Below are 17992 nucleotides of genomic sequence, written 5' to 3' on the forward strand. Positions count from 1 at the left end.
TCACTCTTAGCTAGAATATTAAAAGACTTGTGCAAGCAGAGTCTGTGCTGCCGACTGGCTTCTTTACGGTTTTCTTTACTGTCCCTAATCATTCTCATCAAGTATCTTCATTCAGGGTTTTTCTTTAAATACAAATTAATTCAGTCAGTTGATTTTACGAAATAATATTTCACTAGTTTATACCTATCCTTATTAATGTAAGCTAAACTTTCATGAAGATCAACAAAGATACACATGCAAGGTCTAATAGGTGCTAAGACCTAGAATAAAACAAAACACAACCCAATTTCCAGACTATCAATTCTTAACATTACCAACGAGGAAATGAGGGATGGAGAAGAGATCACTGTGCAAATAATTCCAAACTAACAGATAACTTTTAGAGCAATAATAACTTAGTAATTTTGGTCGTCAAGGTATCAACTTGACCATAAGTTTTAAGTTAGTATTTCAACTTAGACCACATTTTCGCAACAGCAAGAAAACATCTTAATGGTTTCTATTAGTATGATCAGTATGTAAGAGTGAGTCTCTTCTCTCTCCTAATTATTCTCCTTTTATTATTTATTCTCATGTTTCTGCCACATGTAGGCCAGAGAGGTTGATAGTTTGTGTACCTGGCAGCAGAGCAAGCCAAGTATTGGTATGTTTGGTAATTTTTCCTTCTGTCCTTTTAACTAAATTTCTCAACTATCTTATGTATAGGCTATAATAAAATAAGATACATTTATTTGAGACTGTATTAGTTTTCTTCTTTAAAAAAATTTTTATCTTAAAGATGTGGGTACAATTCAGGGTGAGGTACACAAATGTTCATCATGCAGGTACCCTTGTTGATGAGGTGTGCCCCCTTCTCCCCTGGTAGTTTCCCATTACTGCCAATCCCGACCCCTCTAAAATAACATTTTTCTTTTTTGAGTTGGAGTCTCACTCTGTCACCCAGACTGGAGTGCAGTGGCCGCTCCTGGTCACCGCAGCCTCGCCTGCTGGGCGCTGGAGATCCTTCCACCTCAGCCTTCCGAGTAGCCGGGATTACAGGCATGCGCTACCATGCCCGGCTGATTTTTTGATTTATTGTAAAGATGAGGTCTCGCTGCCCAGGCGGGTCTCAAACCCGCGGGCTCAGGCAATCCACTCACCTCAGCCTCCCAAAGGCGCGGGATTACAGGCTGAGCCGCCGAGCCTGGCTTAAAATAACATATTTAAGGCAAAAGAAAGGTTTTTAAAAAATCATTTTTAGAAAAACCATTTTAAAGTGTGAGACAGTTGGGCACAGTGGCTCATGCCTGTCACCCCAGCACTTTGGGAGACGGAGGTGAGAGGATTGTCTAAGTCCAGGGATTTGAGACAAGCCTGGGTGACTTGGCGAGACCACGTCTCTACAATAAATAAAAAAATTAGCCAGGCGTGGTAATACGCACCTGTAGTTCCAGCTACATGGAAGGCTGAGGCGGAAATATCACCTGAGCCCATCAGGTCTAGGCTGCAGTGGCCGTGAGCGTGCCACTGCACTCCAGCCTGGGTGACAGAGTGAGACTCCAACTCAATAAATAAATAAACAAAAAATAAATTAAAAAAATAAAGTGTGAGAGAGATTTAACGCTTTTATGTTGAAAACCTCTGTTATAAACACATCTGTGTAAGCAGCAAATATAGAGAGGACTCCTAAAGCTCAGGACATGTTGTCTGAGTGAGTTGGAGTCTAGATTGACTTTTTATTTTTTTAAACTGAAGGCTAGGATCTAAAATACATGCTAAATCTTTAAAATTTACTAGTTATAAACAAGTATTTATAATGCAATACACTGAAAAGAACTGTAACATCCCCAAAATGGTTCTGAAAATCTTGAAAAGCATTTAAAATACCCAAGCTGGCCTGGCACAGAGGCTCACACCTATGATCCCAGGACTAAGGGAGGCCGAGGTGAGAGGACTGCTTGAGCCCATGGGTTCAAGACCAGCCTGGACAACTTGGCAAGATCTCTTCTCGATCAAAAAGGCCGGGCAGAGTGACTCACACCTATAATCCCAGCACTATGGGAGGCCTAGGTGAGAGAACTGCCTGAGCCTGTGGGTTCAAGACCAGCCTGGGCAATTTGGTGAGACCGTATCACTACAATAAATAAAAAATTAGCCAGGCATGGTGGCATGTTCCTATAGATCCAGCTACTTGGAAGGCTGAGGCAGAAGGATTGCTGAAGCCCAACAGGTCGAGGCTGCAGTGGCCGTGAGTGTGCCCCTGCACTCCTCCAGCCTGGGCAAGAGAGTAAGATTTTGACTCAAAAAAAAAAAAGGAAAAGGGGTGGGGGGGGTGATAAATAAATAAATAAATAGCCAGGCCGAGGTGGTGCATGCCTGTAGTTCCAGCTACTTGGAAGGCTGAGGTAGAAAGATCACCTGAGCCCAGCGGGTCAAGGCTGCAATGGCCATGAGTGTGCCACTGTACTCTAGTCTGGGCAACAGTGCGATTCCGACTCAAAAAAAAAAGAAAAAATATCCAAGTTTTCCCCAAATGTTATTTTCATTAATTAAAGATAAAAGCAGTGCTTTCAAAATCAATGAGTACTCCTAAATCTAACTAAAAATGTTCGCAAACATTTAATGCTAATAATGTGATCAGTTGGATACCATGCAATCTTATCAACCTTATAAATAAATTAAGGTATTAACTATAATTTTACTCTTTGGAGCTAAATGCCCAATGGAAAGTATCTCAGTCAAACACTGTAACATCAGTGTTGCAAATCAGTCTAATGTAAATACCTTCTAGATCTTCTGGATTACAGTGTGATAAAATGGCTCTTATTTAAAAATTACATATTTACAGAATGTGATTAATTTAAAAGCAGATATAAAATTGTAAAATTCCAGGTCATGAATTATTTCAGAGAGAGATCTCTCCAGACAGTTAAAACAGTAAGAGCTCCTACTGAAATAGAGAATGGTACATACACATGAAGATAGAATGCTTACCTCTGGGCTGCTGTTTTGACTACTGGTATCTGCGCATGAGCATGATGAAAACGCCTGCCGTGAACGATAGTTCCAGAACATAATGATGCAGCTTGTGTATTTTCACTGACGGTTCAAGAAAAAAAAATTTGAACAGGGAAAAATTACATATACATTTATAAAATAAATCCTTTAAAATATGAACACACAAAGCCTTTACCACTTAAAAAAAGTTACAGATAAACCCAACTGGCCATGCTAAGTTGTCCATTAGGAGTTTTTCATTTTCTGAATTCCAATGTTTCTAATCCAGTTCAAGAAAAAAAAAGTAGAACACTTTAATAGAAATCAGGAGCCCTGAATTCTATTTTGGATTCTGCCACTGACTCAAAAACTACTTAGTTTTTATGCACATTAGCTGTCCGTGTACAAACTGACACAGTAGAAACAAAGTAGTGATTTTCAGTCCTATTTCTGGGTTATTACTAACAGCCCAATCCTACCAGTAACAGAGGTTCACTATAGCAACCATTAGGAAGGTTGAGTTATATCTGGTAAAGAAGAAGAATAAAAAATATTTTCTGGCAAGTCCCTTGATCTGCATTTCCTAAAGGAGTTATGACCACCCCATCTATGGTGCCTTCGATTTCTAGTAGTATAACTGAAATTCTAACTGTATGAAAGCAAACTCAGGAGATCCCAGCCTGGTGAAACGTTTACTGCCATGTTTTATTAGGATACAAGAAATCACTGCAGTCAACCCTACTCCCAACATTCAAAGCAAATATTCCACATACTAGGACCACCCTACCTCTTGGCCATACTGACCATAAAGGTAGCTAAGCTTTTGGTGTCAAACCCTTTCTTTGTCTTTTCTGTAAGAATGTGTGATGAAGCGCCTATACCTCAATTTCTTATTGTTGCTCAACATGTTAAGTCCAATTGAGTTGCCTTTCAGTGTTTTAAAAGTTTCAGTCTTGTTTCGTCTTACATATGTCTTCAAGATGAAATCCCCAGATCTAGGAGCAACAATTTCAGACCGACGATTTAACTGTAAAAAAGATCCAGAAATATAAGAGTCAACAAACACCATAACAAAATAATCTACCGACAAGTATTTGAAAATCCATTTATTTAGTTTTACATTTGTAAAAATGTACAGCTACTGGGTATGAGAACAGCATTGGCGTGGATTTAAAAATAATTCAATTGCAATACTTTTTTCCTAAAGAACACGTGTGTAGGGATATGGAGATTTATTACATTTTTTTCTATGTAAATCTCTACAAAGACGTTTGCAAAAGTAAAGGTAGAGAATCTTACAACAGCTTTGGCCAGAGTAGAAAAAAAAAAGCACTTCCCCAACTTAATAAGTCTTGCTGCTATCCGTAGCACAGTACTGCCAAAACGGCAATCAGCTGTCATTTCAACTTGCGCTTTTCTTTTTTTAAGATGGCATCTCACTCTGTCACCTGAGCTGCAGTGCATTGATTGGTGGGATCTCAGCTCACTGCAGCCTCAAACTCCTGGGCTCAAGGGATCCTCCCACCTCAGCCTCCTCAGCAGCCAGGACTACAGATGCACACCACCACACCCGGCTAGCGTTTTTCTTTTTAGAGACTGGGCCTCTCTGTGTTGCCCAAGCTGTCTCGAACTCCTAGCTTCAAACAATCCTCCTGCCTCGGCTGAGTCTCTGGGGTTATAGGCATGAGCCACCTTGCCCTCAGCTTGTATTATCTTGAAAAATGTTCCAGGTCAATGATTCTTCAAGTGTAGTCTCTAGACTAGCAGTCATCAGCACTGCCAGTGAATACTCTAAAAATGACAGTTTCAAGCCTCATGCCAGATCTTCTAAGTCAGAAACTCTGAAGGTGGTGCTCAGAAATATTTTATAAGATCCCCCAGGTTATCGTTTGGGAACTACTGCCCAGATGATTTTGATACACACCCTGTTAAAAATGCTGGAGGCAGCTGGGAGTGGTCGCTCATGCCTGTAATCCTAACACTCTGGGAGGTAGAGGCCAGAGGATTGCCTGAGCTCACCTGTTCAAGATCAGCCTAGGTAACATAGCAAAAAATTAGCCGGGAATAGTGTCGCATGCTTGTAGTTCCAGCTACTTGGAAGGCTGAGGCGGAAGGATCACCTGAGCCCAGCAGGTCAAGGCTGCAGTGGCTGTGAGTGTGCCCTGCACTCCAGCCTGGGCAATAGAGTGAGACTCCAACTCAAAAAAAAAAAAGAAAGAAAAAAGAATGCTGGAAGCAAAAGGTTTCTATTAGAATTATTTTATTCCTCTCTACATAGATTATCACAAGTAATATTTATTGGGAGCTTAATATGAGTATTATGCTAATGACTTAATAAGCAATATCTCATTTAATCTCTATTTTATACATTCCAATTGTTCTTCAGATCAATTACTTGAGGCTACTGTATGGCAGAATTAATATCCTCATATTTCCCACTTCAGTTTCTTTTTCCTCAACCAAACCACCACTTAAAACTTTATAACAACTCTATCCCTATGTTTTTGGGTTTTTTTGAGTGGGAGTCTCACTCTGTTGCCCAGGCTGGAGGGCAGTGGCATGCTCCCGGCCACCACAGCTTCGCCCTGCTGGGCTCCGGTGATCCTTCTGCCTCAGCCTTCCAAGTAGCTGGAACTACAGGTGTGCACTACCATGTCCGGCTAATTTTTTGATTTACTGTAGAGATGAGGTCTCACCAAGTTGTTCAGGCAGGTCTCGAACCCCGCGGGCTCAGGCAATCCACTCACTTCAGCCTCCCAAAGCGCGGAATCACAGGTTGAGCCACCGAGCCTGGCTTATCCCTATGTTTTAAAGATCACTGATCACTTGCCAAAGCTAGTAAATGGATTAGAACAAAGAATGGTCTAACTCCAAAGCCTAAGCTTTCCCACACCATTACATCATGAGGAATTTTCTTTCCTTTTTTTTTTTTGAGATGGAGTCTCACTCTGTCGCCCAGACTGGAGGGCAGTGGCCACTCTTGGCCACCACAGCCTCACCCTGTTGGGCTCCGGCGATCCTTCCACCTCAGCCTTCCAAGTAGCTGGAACTACAGGTACGCGCTGCCACGCCCGGTTAATTTTTTGATTTATCGTAGAGATGAGGTCTCGCCAAGTTGCCCAGGCGGGTCTTGAACCCGCAGACTCAGGCAATCCACTCACCTCAGCCTCCCAAGACGTGGGATTACAGGCTGAGCCACCGAGCCCAGCTTATGAGGAATTTTCATAGTGCTTTTTGCAGAAATATAAATGCTGAATCTTAACAAGAAGAGGTAAAACAAAAACATTTCAAAAATCAATACAACTATACTAAGAACATATTTATATTAATGTGGAAATTAAACCTTCCTCTTGAGAAGTAAGTCAACATTATGTATCCCAATATATAGATAGGTACATAACAGCTAATTCAACCATGTTTCTGATTAAGTGATTATACATTTTCAAAATTTCTTTTGAGAAAGCATTTGGGCATAGCTATGACAACCCAAATCAAACCAAAGCAAGAGATCTACGGAAAGTCAAATTCTTAAGAGGTTCCACACCATCTATTATACTTAAAATGTAGCTCGGGCGGGGGATTGCTCTATAGGACAATCATAGGCTATAAAGTAGTAAAAATTCTGTTATCACACAATTAGAAACTATAGGGCACAACTCCAGCTGCCAGAAAATTCAGACAAATCCCAAATTAAAATACAATATAAACAATTTTAGAATCCTGGCACATCTACTTCTCTACTAATCAATTTTTATTTTCCATCATTTGATTTGTGCTCCTGATTTGGTAATCTGCATCAAATGATTGGGAGGAAATGTTATAACTACATTTTAAATATTAAACACACACACATACTCACACGGTGCCAAAAAAATGTATACACATTTTTAAGCATGATGTGTGCTCAAATGAATACCTGCGTCACCAGGCGACAGACAGGACAGTCAAAAATGGAGGAAGCACGGTTGAGCAAATGTCATACTACACACTGCTACTGTAATTCAATTCAACTTCAAAAAGCAATACATCAAGAACATCTTTTAAAATGTATATACACTTTTTGGCACCCTTGTAGGTAGGTAGGTGGATGAGCAGGTAGGAAGGTAGGTAGACAGACCACAGACATGTAGTGGGAATTAATATATATATATATATATATATATATTTAAGCCCAGGTCTCATTGTGGTCCCCAGCATGGAGTACAGTGGCACAACCCTGGCTCCCTGCAGCCCCAACCTCCTGGACACAAGCGATCCTCCTGTCTCAGCCTCCTGAGAAGCCGGGACTAGGGGCCTATGCCAGCATGTCCGGCTTTTTTTTTTTAATTAATTTTTTTGTAAAGACAAGGTCTTACTATGTTGCCCAAGCTGATTTTTAACTCCAGCTCAAGTAATCCTCCCTCCTCGGCTTCCCAAAGTGCTGAGATGACAGGTGTGAGCTACTACTTGGTTGACAGGTTGATTATGGCTGATTATCTCACAGATTAGAACATTTCCATTAAACAAAACCAAGATGATACATTCATTCTGGAGGTCCCTAAAAACTTTAATTCCCCTACCCCAGCATTAGGAGAACTACTGTGAACAGATGAATCCATTTGTTCAAAAAGAGATCACAAAACTAGAAAACCAACCATAAACATAGGCTTCACTGATGTCAGATTTGCAACATATTAACATAAGTTGCAAACATAACAAACATTATTTGCAAAAGAACATCAGTTTACAAAGCTTCAGTAACACTACATTTAATAATAACAAAATGCAACTACTTATAAAAAATTGCTAGTGCCACACACTAGGTGAATTACATAGTCTCTCATAAATCTCACAGCAACCACCAGATGCGGTGGCTCACACCTATAATTCCAGCACCTTGGGAGGCCAAGGTGAGAAGACTGCCTAAGCCCATGGGTTTGAGACCAGCCTGACAAATCCGCAAGACCTCGTCTCTACAATAAATAAAAAAACTAGCCGGGTGTGGTGGCACATGCCTGTAGTTCCAGCTACTTGGAAGTCTAAAGTGGAAGGATCACCTGAACCCAGCAGGTCGAAGATGCAGTGGTCATGAGTATGCCACTGCACTCCAGCCTGGAAAACAGAGTGAGACGCCAACTCAAACAGCTATCCTACACAATGGGTCGTTATTAGCAGGTCTAGAATCTGATATTCTAACTTTTATATATAAAATGCTATATAATAGTCCACAGTTTTGTTTTCTGTGTTTTCAGTTACTTACAGTCCCAAAATATTTTAATTTAACCATTCCCGTAGTAGTAGATACATACTGTTTCTAAAGTTTACCATATCGTTAAGTTTTTTAGATATTGTGAATAAACCAGGCAATAAATTGAACACTGTGCTCAATATGTATTTGCTAGATTAATGGATATTTCATTGAGTCTACTAACTGCAAAAATTTATCACTATGTAGTAACTTTAACTCAAAGTTATATTACATCACATATATATGTGCATATGTGTATATTTTGTTTTTAAATATAAATATATAAATTACATATAAAAGTAAAGTGTGTGTGTGTGTGTGGTTTTTTTGAGTCAGGATCTCACTCTGTTGCCCAGGCTGGAGTGGCACGCTCATGGCCACCGCAGCCTCTAACTGCTGGGCTCAGGTGATCCTTCCGTTTCAGCATTCCAAGTAGCCGGAACTACAGACACACGCCACCATGCCTGGCTAATTTTTTAATTTATTGTAGACATACGGTCTCACCAAGTTGCCCAGGCTGGTCTCAAACCCCTGGGTTCAGGCAGTTCTCTTGCCCAGTCTATCGCCCAGCCTGGAGTGCAGTGGTGATAACAGCTCACTGAAGACTCAAACCTCTGGGCTCAAGTGACCTTCCTGTCTCAGCATTCCCAGTAGGTGAGTAGTGGCGTACCACCACACCCAGTTAATTTTTTGATTTATTGCAGAGACAAGGTCTCACTATGTTGCCCAGACTAGTCTCGAACTCCTGGATTCATTTCAACCTCTCAAGTAGCTGGGACTATAGGCTTGCACTACCACTCTCTACATTTTTTTTTTTTTAAGACAGAGTCTCACTTGGTTGTCCATGCTGGTCTCAATCTCCTGGCCTCAAGCTTGTGGCTACATATCACATAATTTAAGTAAAAAAGAGATAGGAATTTAGTACCTAAGAATATCAGATAATAAGAGACCTGGTTGGGTGCTGTGGCTCACACCTGTAATCCCAGCAATTTGGAAGGTGGAGATGAAAGGATTCCCTGAGCCCATGGGTTAGAGACCAGCTTGGGAAACTCGGCAAAACCTCATGTCTACAATAGAAATAAAAAAAAATTAGCCAAGCGTGGTGTCACACACCTGTAGTCTCAGCTACTTTTTTCCTTTTGAGTCAGAATTTCACTATGTTGCCCAGGGTGGCATGCTCACCCCTATCGCAGCCTCAACCTGCTGGGCTCAAGTGATCCTTCCGCCTCAGCCATCCAAGTAGCTGGAATTACAGGCGCATGCCATCATGCCCAGCTAATGTATTTATTTATTTTGAGATGAGATCTCGTCATGATCCCCCAGGGTGGTCTCAAACTCCTGGGCTCAGGCAATGCACTCACAACAGCCTCCCAAAGTGCTAGGATTACAGGTGTGGGCTACCACACCTAGCTGAGAACCAAAGAGTAATATAAATGATGGTCCTACTAAGCCTGTAAGAAGATCCAGAAAGAATAATGTGGAAGGTACTGTCTACAGGGATAATGTGAAAATGTTCTCATGACTAACAAAGAAGCACAGTAAGACTGCAGAAGCCCCAAGGCAAAGAGAAGACCGTTCTGTGGAACAGAGGGAAACAGCAAAAAGACACTGTGAACCAAAATAAAGGCCTTCTCCTGATTCCACGCTCATGATTGAATGGAGAACTGAGCTATGTTAGTTTAAACCAATGGCACTCGTGGTGTTAGTCTGAGCCGTGTGAGGTATGCAAAGCTTGTCAGGTCCAAGGACAGGAGTGTGGGACTTCAGTCACAGCCAATATCCATGCCCAGAGCAACTGCTCCAAGGTATTTTGAGCTGCTTCCCTGTAGTTTCCTGTGCAGCAGACAAATTACCTAAAATGTTATCACCCACTGACATTGTGGTCCTCACCCATTACCTTCATGACCCCAGGGTGCAACACAAAGAGGATGTGCAGTCAATCAGTATCTTATGTTAGTCATTTCAACATCTATTCAGGGCAACTTCAATCTATGCTCCCAGGTGGCAGGCCTCAAACTTGCCCCAAATAAACACTTACTTGTGTTAGCTTTGCCTGTTTCTTCTTTTGGTTTATAGATCTACATATCACCCACAAACCATTCAAAATCCAGGTATATGTAAAATCTTGGTGTACATAAAGACTTTCTAAAGGATCATCACTAACTTTAGGCATGGTAATCAATTTCTAATTCCTCAATCTCCATTTTTACACTCTCCTAAAACTAACTTTAAAAGTCAACTGCAGCCCAGTATGGTGGCACATGCCTGTAATCCCAGCACTTTGGGAGGTGGAGGCAAGAGGACTGCCTGAGCCCACAGGTTCAATACCAACCTGGGCAACACTGCGAGACCTGGTCTCTACAGCAAAGCAAAAATTTAGACGGGTGTGGTGGTGCATGCCTGTAGTCCCAGCTACTTGGAAGGATCACCTGAGCCCAGGAGGTCGAGGCTGCAGTCGCCGTGAGTGTGTCACTGCATTCCAGCCTGGGCAACACAGTGAGACTCCAACTCATAAATAAATAAAATGAAAATAAAATAAAAGTCAACTGTAGAAAAGCCACCACACACTATCTCCTCTCCTGCATTCACTTTCACAACCGCCCCTTTACCCCCATCACAAAAGACATGTGCTCTCCTATTTTTTTTACAGTCTAAAACCCTCTTGGAAGGACACATTTGAAGTACTAGTATCTCTACTGGATGTAAAACAGTGGTGTGGCTTCGTGTCTGTCCCTGTCTTGCATACGCTTCTGTTAAAGGTGAATCACGGATTAGAAACTGGGTATTTGGGGCCAAAGTAGATTTTCTTGATTTAGTTAGACTGCAAAACAGAAAAGCAACAGTGGTGAAAATATGCATTTACTGACTGACTTTGTCACTTCTCCTTTAATTACTATTTTTAAAAGGTACTGCTACTGGGAGAAAAATCAAAGGAGAACAATGCAAAGACAACATAGGCGTAAAAAAAAATGACTGGGCCGGGCTCGGTGGCTCAGCCTGTAATCACGCGCCTTTGGGAGGCTGAGGTGAGTGGATTGCCTGAGCCCGTGGGTTCAAGACCCACCTGGACGACTTGGCGAGACCTCATCTCTACAATAAATCAAAAAATCAGCCGGGTGTGGTAACGCATGCCTGTAATTCCAGCTACTTGGAAGGCTGAGGCAGAAGGATCGCCGGAGCCCAGCAGATCGAGGCTGCGGTGGCCGGGAGCAGCCACTGCACTCCAGTCTGGGCGACAGTCTGAGACTCCAACTCAAAAAAACAAAACAAAACAAAACAAAACAAAACAAAACGACTGAAATCTGATGTGGCTTATTACAAGCAGGTAATAAACTGGTCAAAACCAAAGCTGTATTGTTTGATCTTTGAATCAGGAGCTGAGATATATATTTATATGTATCTTTGAAATGAAAAGCTGGGCGAGGTGGCCCACACCTGTAATCCCAGAGATTCAGGAGGCTGAGGCAGGAGGGTCACTTGAGGCCAGGAGTTCAACATAAGCCTGTGGGCAACATAGGAGACCTCAATCTTCAGAAATAAAAATAGGGCCACTGCCTTGCTAGACTCTGGTGTGGCCATGTGCTCTTTGAGCTATGGCTGTCAACATGCTTCCTGGCTTTGGTTCCCCTTCCCCACCTTGGGCAGGTGAATCTTCTCTTTTTCTTTCTCTCATTTACTTTTAAATAAACTACATTTTCTTATCTAAAAAAATAAATATTAAAAACTTCAGGCTGCTAGCCCCCTGATTTACCTAAGGTAGTTCCTTATTTTTTTCTTTTTTGAATAAGGGACTCATTCTATCACCAAGGCTGGAGTACAGTGGCAGGTTCGTGGCTCACCACAGCCTTGATCTCCAGAGCTCAGGCAATCTTTCCACTTCAGTCTCCTGAGTAGCTGGGACTACAGGCACCCCCATGCCTAGCTAATTTTTAAATGTTTTTTGTAGAGACAAGGTCTCACTATGTTGCCTAAACTGGTCTAGAAATCTTGGGTTCAAGTGATCTATACATTTCTCCAGTTTTTTTTCTGCTTTCTAGAATTTGGTGTTTGACCTTTTTTCTACACCTATTAACTATTCCTCTTAATAAATCTTATTAACATTCCTTTTAATAAATTTGCTTTTAAACAAAACTCAAAATATTTTACAAAAAATATTGTATTGGTCAAAGCATACCAAAATTAACAAGATTTCAGCTTTATTTTCTGAGAGTTTAAGACAAAAAAAAAACCTCCAAAACATTTATTTTAAAAAATTATCAGGCCGGGTGCAATTACTCATGCCTATAACCCCAGCACTTTGGGAGGCAGAGGTGAGATGACTGCCTGAGCCCACAGGTTTGAGACCAGCCTGGGCAATTTGGCAAGACCTCATCTCTACAATAAATCAACAAAAAGTTAGCTGGGTGTGATGGCGCATGCCTGTAGCTCTAGTCACTTGGAAGGCTGAGGTGGAAGGATCAACTGAGCCCAGTAGGTCAAGGCTGTGGTGGCAGAGTGAGAGTCCAACTCCAAAAAAAAAAAAAAAAAGAAAGAAAGAAAAGAAAACTGCCAGATGGGCACCATAGCTCATACCTGTAATCCCAACACTTTGGGAAGCTGAAGTGGGAAGACTGCTTGAGCCCAGGAGTTTGAGACCTGCCTGAGCAACATGGCAAGACCTTGTCTCTAAAAAAAGCTTTCAAAATTAGCCGGGCATGATGGCATATGCCTATAGCCCCAGCTAGGGAGGCCACCTGAGCCCAGGAGGTCCAGTCTGTGGTGAGCCATGAGAGCCATGACTGTGCCACTGCTTCTATAGGTATGCAATTATTATCTGTCAATTAAACATTTTTTTAATTAAAAAAAGAAAACTGCTCTGCAAGTTTCATTCGGGCAATAAGTTATTTATTCACGAAAAGATGAATTAAATGAATAAAAAGGGAAACATCAGCCCCAACCACTTTAAAAGATACATTTCCAGTATTATTTTACACAATATGCTTAATAATTATATCGGTAATATATGTCTTAGGTTAAGTGTTTACTAGTAATTACGATAGCTCAACCCAGCTTTAATTTTTTTAAACTTAGAACGTTTTAGTAAAAGGACTTTTACTTAATGTTAAACTTCAGTGAGTATATATCCCTTTATTATATAAAATATAATAGGATAATAGATTTTTTTTTTTTTTTAGTCGATGTCTCATTCTGTTGCCCTGGCTAGAGTCCAGTGGCACATTCAGAACCACCACAGCCTTGACCTGTTGGGCTCAGGCAATCCTTCCACTTCAGCCTTCCAGGTAGCTAGAACTAAGGGTGAGTGCCACTGCGTGGTTAATTTTAAAAAATTATTTATTTATTGTAGAGACAGGTCTTGCCAAATTGCCCAGGCTGGTCTTGAACCTGTGGGCTCAGGTAATCCTCTCTCTCTCCTCAGTCTCCCAAAGTGCTGGGATTACAGGCGTGAGCCACTATGCCTGGTATAGATTTTTAATTACACAAATACATTTAATTACATAAATACATATTAAGCTAAAATTCTACAAAAAAACTGAACAGGGATATAAATCGAAGGAGGAAAAGGCTTATTATAAAATTTCCAACTGTTAAGATGAGATGGTTTATGTGTTTTTAACACAGATGATGCTATTAAAGAATGATCTTTAGAGATCACTGACTACATCTAAGGGTCCTTGTTTTACTTTAAAATATCAATATTTACATCTTTAAAAATATGTAGTAAGGCCGGGCGCAGTGGCTCACATCTACAATCCCAACACTTTATCTCTACAATAAATCAAAAAGAATTAGCCAGACATGGTGGTGCACACCTCCAGTTACCTGGAAGGCTGAGGCAGAAGGATCAAGGATCACCTGAGCCCAGCAGGTCGAGGCTGCGATGGCCGTGAGCATGTCACTGCACTCCAGCCTGGGCAACAAAGTGAGACTCCGACTCAAAAAAATAAAATAAAAATAATAAAAAAATAAAAATATGTAATAAAGCACATACATTTTTAAATCATATGAGAAATGTATAAGCAAAATGTTTATCTGTATAAAGACCAATGCCCTATAGGTTAATGAGAAAAAACACTTTGTTTTTCCCTACAAAGTTCACTCTCTTTTGGTCTATTTAAAGAAAACCTAAAAGGCAGCATTTTAGGTAATCTGGATGTTAAAATAAAAAAGCAAAGAAAAATCTGCAGTATGAAAAAACCTTACAGTTTTTCAGTATGAGTAATGCGATTAAAAAAAAATTTTCTAGTATTGAGGGAAAAAAACATCAAGTTCAATAAATTCCTTAAACTTTGATAAAATAGAGATGTTTTAGAGGGGGGGAAAAAGCCCAGAAAGCCAGAGGCAAACGTAAATTTAAGTCTCTAAAATTCTATTACACTGTAAATACAGGAAATATGTGAAGAGGGCACCGTGTTAAGACCAGCAAAAATTCAAGTCTGACCACAAACGTTGTAAAGTTAGAGCAAAATAGGAACTCATACACTGCTAACAGGAATGACAAATGTTAATTTCTATGAACAGAGAACTTGTCAACTAGCAAAACTGCATATGAATTAACCCTTTGAAATTGCAACTAAAATTTTAGGAAGCTATCCCATAAATATATTGCAGAGATTTTTAAAAACATATATATGCACAAAGGCTTTATTAAAACACTACGTATAACAGCAAGACTGACAAAAACCTGTGTTCATCAACAGTGGACAAACTAAGTATCCATAGTCTCCAACCACTGAAGTGCTATATAACAGTAAAAGGGATGATCCAAGAACTCTGAACACTTTGCTGTAGAGGGATCTACAGAAATACTGCTAAGTTAAAAAAAAAAAAAAATCAAGGTGCCAAACAGTGTGGATAGCTTCCTCCAAGAAGGGAGGCATATAATTATACTAAAAACAAACAAACAGCCAGGTGCAGTGGGTCACGACTATAATCCCAGCACTTTGGGAGGCTGAGGTGAGAAGACAGCCTGAGCCCGTGGGTTCAAGACCAGCCTGGGCAACTTGGTGAGAACTCCTCTCTACAATAAACCGAAAAACAAAACAAAACAAAAAATCAGCCAGGTGTGGTAGCGCGCCCCTGTAGTTTGCCTACTTGGAAGGCTGAGGCGGAAGGATCGATGGAGCCCAGCAGGTTGAGGAGCCCAGCAGGTGGCTGGAAGCGTGCCACTGCACTCCAGCCTGGGCAACAGAGTGAGACTCTAACTCAAAAAAAAAAAAAAAACCACAAAAAACAGAAAAAACAAAAAACAAAGGCAGGCTTAAATCATAACATTTTTAAAACAGGTTGCCTATGTGGAAAAAGAAAGGAACAGAGGGAAGGAAAATTCATCCTTGTTGGTTCACATGAAGAGACTTAGGGAACAGACACGGGTGGCAGGGCACCCAGGGAGGAGCCCCAGTGAGATTCTCCAGGGAGGGCCAGGGTGCAGAGCTGGCTTTGTGAAGAAGCGCTTGGGCCCTGTGGTTTGGACCGCAGGGTGTGAGGGAAGTCCCCTGGCTCCCGCCTCTGCCTGTGGGTCTCCACCAGTGATGCTCATCGCTACGCCCCAGCTGGGGAGCCCAGGCGGTGACCTGTGCAGGCTCATCCTCCCAGGGCCAACCAGGACAAAACCAGATTTCTCTGATTATTACTTCTTTTGTAGGTGTGACATTGGAGCCATGTATAAAGGTTTTCTATAATTGCAAAACAAATGAAAAGAAAAAGCAATTCCTCACAATACAAAACAAACAAAAAAATAAACCTAATTCTCTATCCAGTTGGTAGACTATCAATCAGGAATAAATAAATTCAGATGACTTCCAAACATAGTAATGTAAACATGCATTCCCAATGGGATAGTGTCACCAAAAACAACAAGGAAACAAACCAAAGCAATTTTAAAGTAATTTTATGTTGGTTTTGCTATTATGAAATTATTATATATATTAATAAGACAAGGCAAATAAGTTATTAAATTAATAGCATTCAGAATCAAGAAAGTAAACTAAAAAGCCATTAAAACAAGATGACTGACATATTTGACAACATAAGAAAATACATTTTTCCCAAGGCATAAGCAATGACAAAAGACCACTGAAAAACCTGAGTTAAAAAATTAGCAGGCCGGGCTCGGTGGCTCAGCCTGTAATCCCGTGCTTTGGGAGGCTGAGGGGAGTGGACTGCCTGAGTCCACAGGTTTGAGACCCGCCTGGGCAACTTGGTGAGACCTCTTCTCTACAACAAATCAAAAAATTAGCTAGGCGTGATGCCGTGCACCTGTAGTTCCAGCTATTTGGAAGGCTGAGGCGGAAGGATCGCCAGAGCCCAGCTGGTCGAGGCTGCGGTGGCCGGGAGCATACCACTGCACTCCAGTCTGGGTGACAGAGTGAGACTCCAACTCAGAAAAAAAGAAAAAAAAAAAAAATTAGCAACAGTTGGGCTTGGTGGCTCAGACTGTAATCCCAGCACTTTGGGAGGCTGAGGTGGCCGAGGTGAGTGGATTGTCTGAGCCCATGGGTTCAAGACCCGCCTGGGCAACTTGGCGAGACCTCATCTCTACAATAAATAAAAATTGGCTGGGTGCGGAAGCGTGAGCCTGTAGTTCCAGCTACTTGGAAGGCTGGGCGGAAGGATCGCCGGAGCCTAGCACGTCAAGGCTGCGGTGGCCGGGAGCGGTCACTGCACTCCAATCTGGGTGACAGAGTGAGATTCCAACTCAAAAAAAAAAAAAAAAATTAGCAACAAGTAGTTCACAGCAAGGGGCCAGTTTTTCCAAAATACTGTATTTCTTCAATTCCATTAAACTGTTTGTTATAAGAGACATCATTCTTTTTTCTTTTGGGGGCTGGGGTCTCTCTCACCCAGGATGGAATGCAGTGGTACCATTACAGCTCACTGCAGCCTCTACCTCTTGAGCTCAAGTGACCCTCCCACCTCAGCCTCCTCAACAGCTGGGACTATACACAGGCATACACCACCTACCATGCCTTGCTAATTTTCAAATTCTTTGTAAAGATGAGGTTACCTATGTTGCCTAGGCTGGTCTTGAACTCCTAGACTCAAGCAATCCTGCCACCTAGGCCTTCCAAGTGCTAGGATTACAGGCATGAGCCCCCATACTTGGTCAAGATGCACCATTCTTGTATATACTACAGTGCAAAATTCCTTCCTTCCTCTCTCCCTCCCTCCCTCCCTTCCTTTCTTTTTTGAGTCGGATTCTCACTTTGTCGCCCAGGCTGGAGTGCAGTGGCATGTTCATGGCCACTGCATCCTCAACCTGCTGGGCTCAGGTGATCCTTCTGTTTCAGCCACCATGCCCAGATATTTTTTTGATTTATTGTAGAGATGAGGTCTCACCAAGTTGCCCAGGCTGGTCTCAAACCCGGGGGCCCAGGCAATCCTCTCACCTCGGCCTCCCAAAGTGCTGGGATTATAGGCGTGAGCCACCACCCATCTTTCTTTTTCAAAACAAGGTTTCACTATGTTGCCTAGGCTGATCTCAACTCCTAGCCTCAAGTGTTCCTCCTGCTTCAGCCTCCCAAGTAGCTGGAATTACAGGTCAGCCATTGCACCCAGAAAAAAAAAAAATTAAATAAATAAACCATGTCATGCTATCATTATAACATGTGTCTAGATTTCTGGGATGCCAAATTGTGGGGGTGGTAGGGGAGTGTCAAACTCAACATAAAGAATTCCTACCAGTAGTACTCTAAAGATCAAACAGCAAGATGGGCAAAGTATATATATATATATATTTTTTTTGAGTTGGAGTCTCACTCTGTTGCCCAGACTGGAGTGCAGTGGCTGCTC

At 41.6% G+C, this 17992-nt stretch overlaps 1 protein-coding gene across 1 annotated transcript in view; it reads right to left on the reverse strand.

Moving 5' to 3' along the window:
- Positions 1 to 17992, reverse strand: part of LOC103254247 (sentrin-specific protease 6-like) — a gene marked incomplete at its 3' end in the record, with an annotated part of 66534 nt that overhangs the window by 38270 nt on the left and 10272 nt on the right. Inside the window, exons 4-5 of the mRNA XM_008052382.1 lie at positions 3858 to 4003; positions 2974 to 3078 (exon numbers count right to left, since the gene is read on the reverse strand). Of these exons, the coding sequence (XP_008050573.1) occupies positions 2974 to 3078; positions 3858 to 4003 (251 nt within the window). The remainder of the gene's footprint in view (positions 1 to 2973; positions 3079 to 3857; positions 4004 to 17992) is intronic.

Source organism: Carlito syrichta, unplaced genomic scaffold (genome assembly GCF_000164805.1).
Source record: "Carlito syrichta isolate Samal-C Ts95f unplaced genomic scaffold, Tarsius_syrichta-2.0.1 Scaffold274019, whole genome shotgun sequence".
NCBI lineage: Eukaryota > Metazoa > Chordata > Mammalia > Primates > Tarsiidae > Carlito > Carlito syrichta.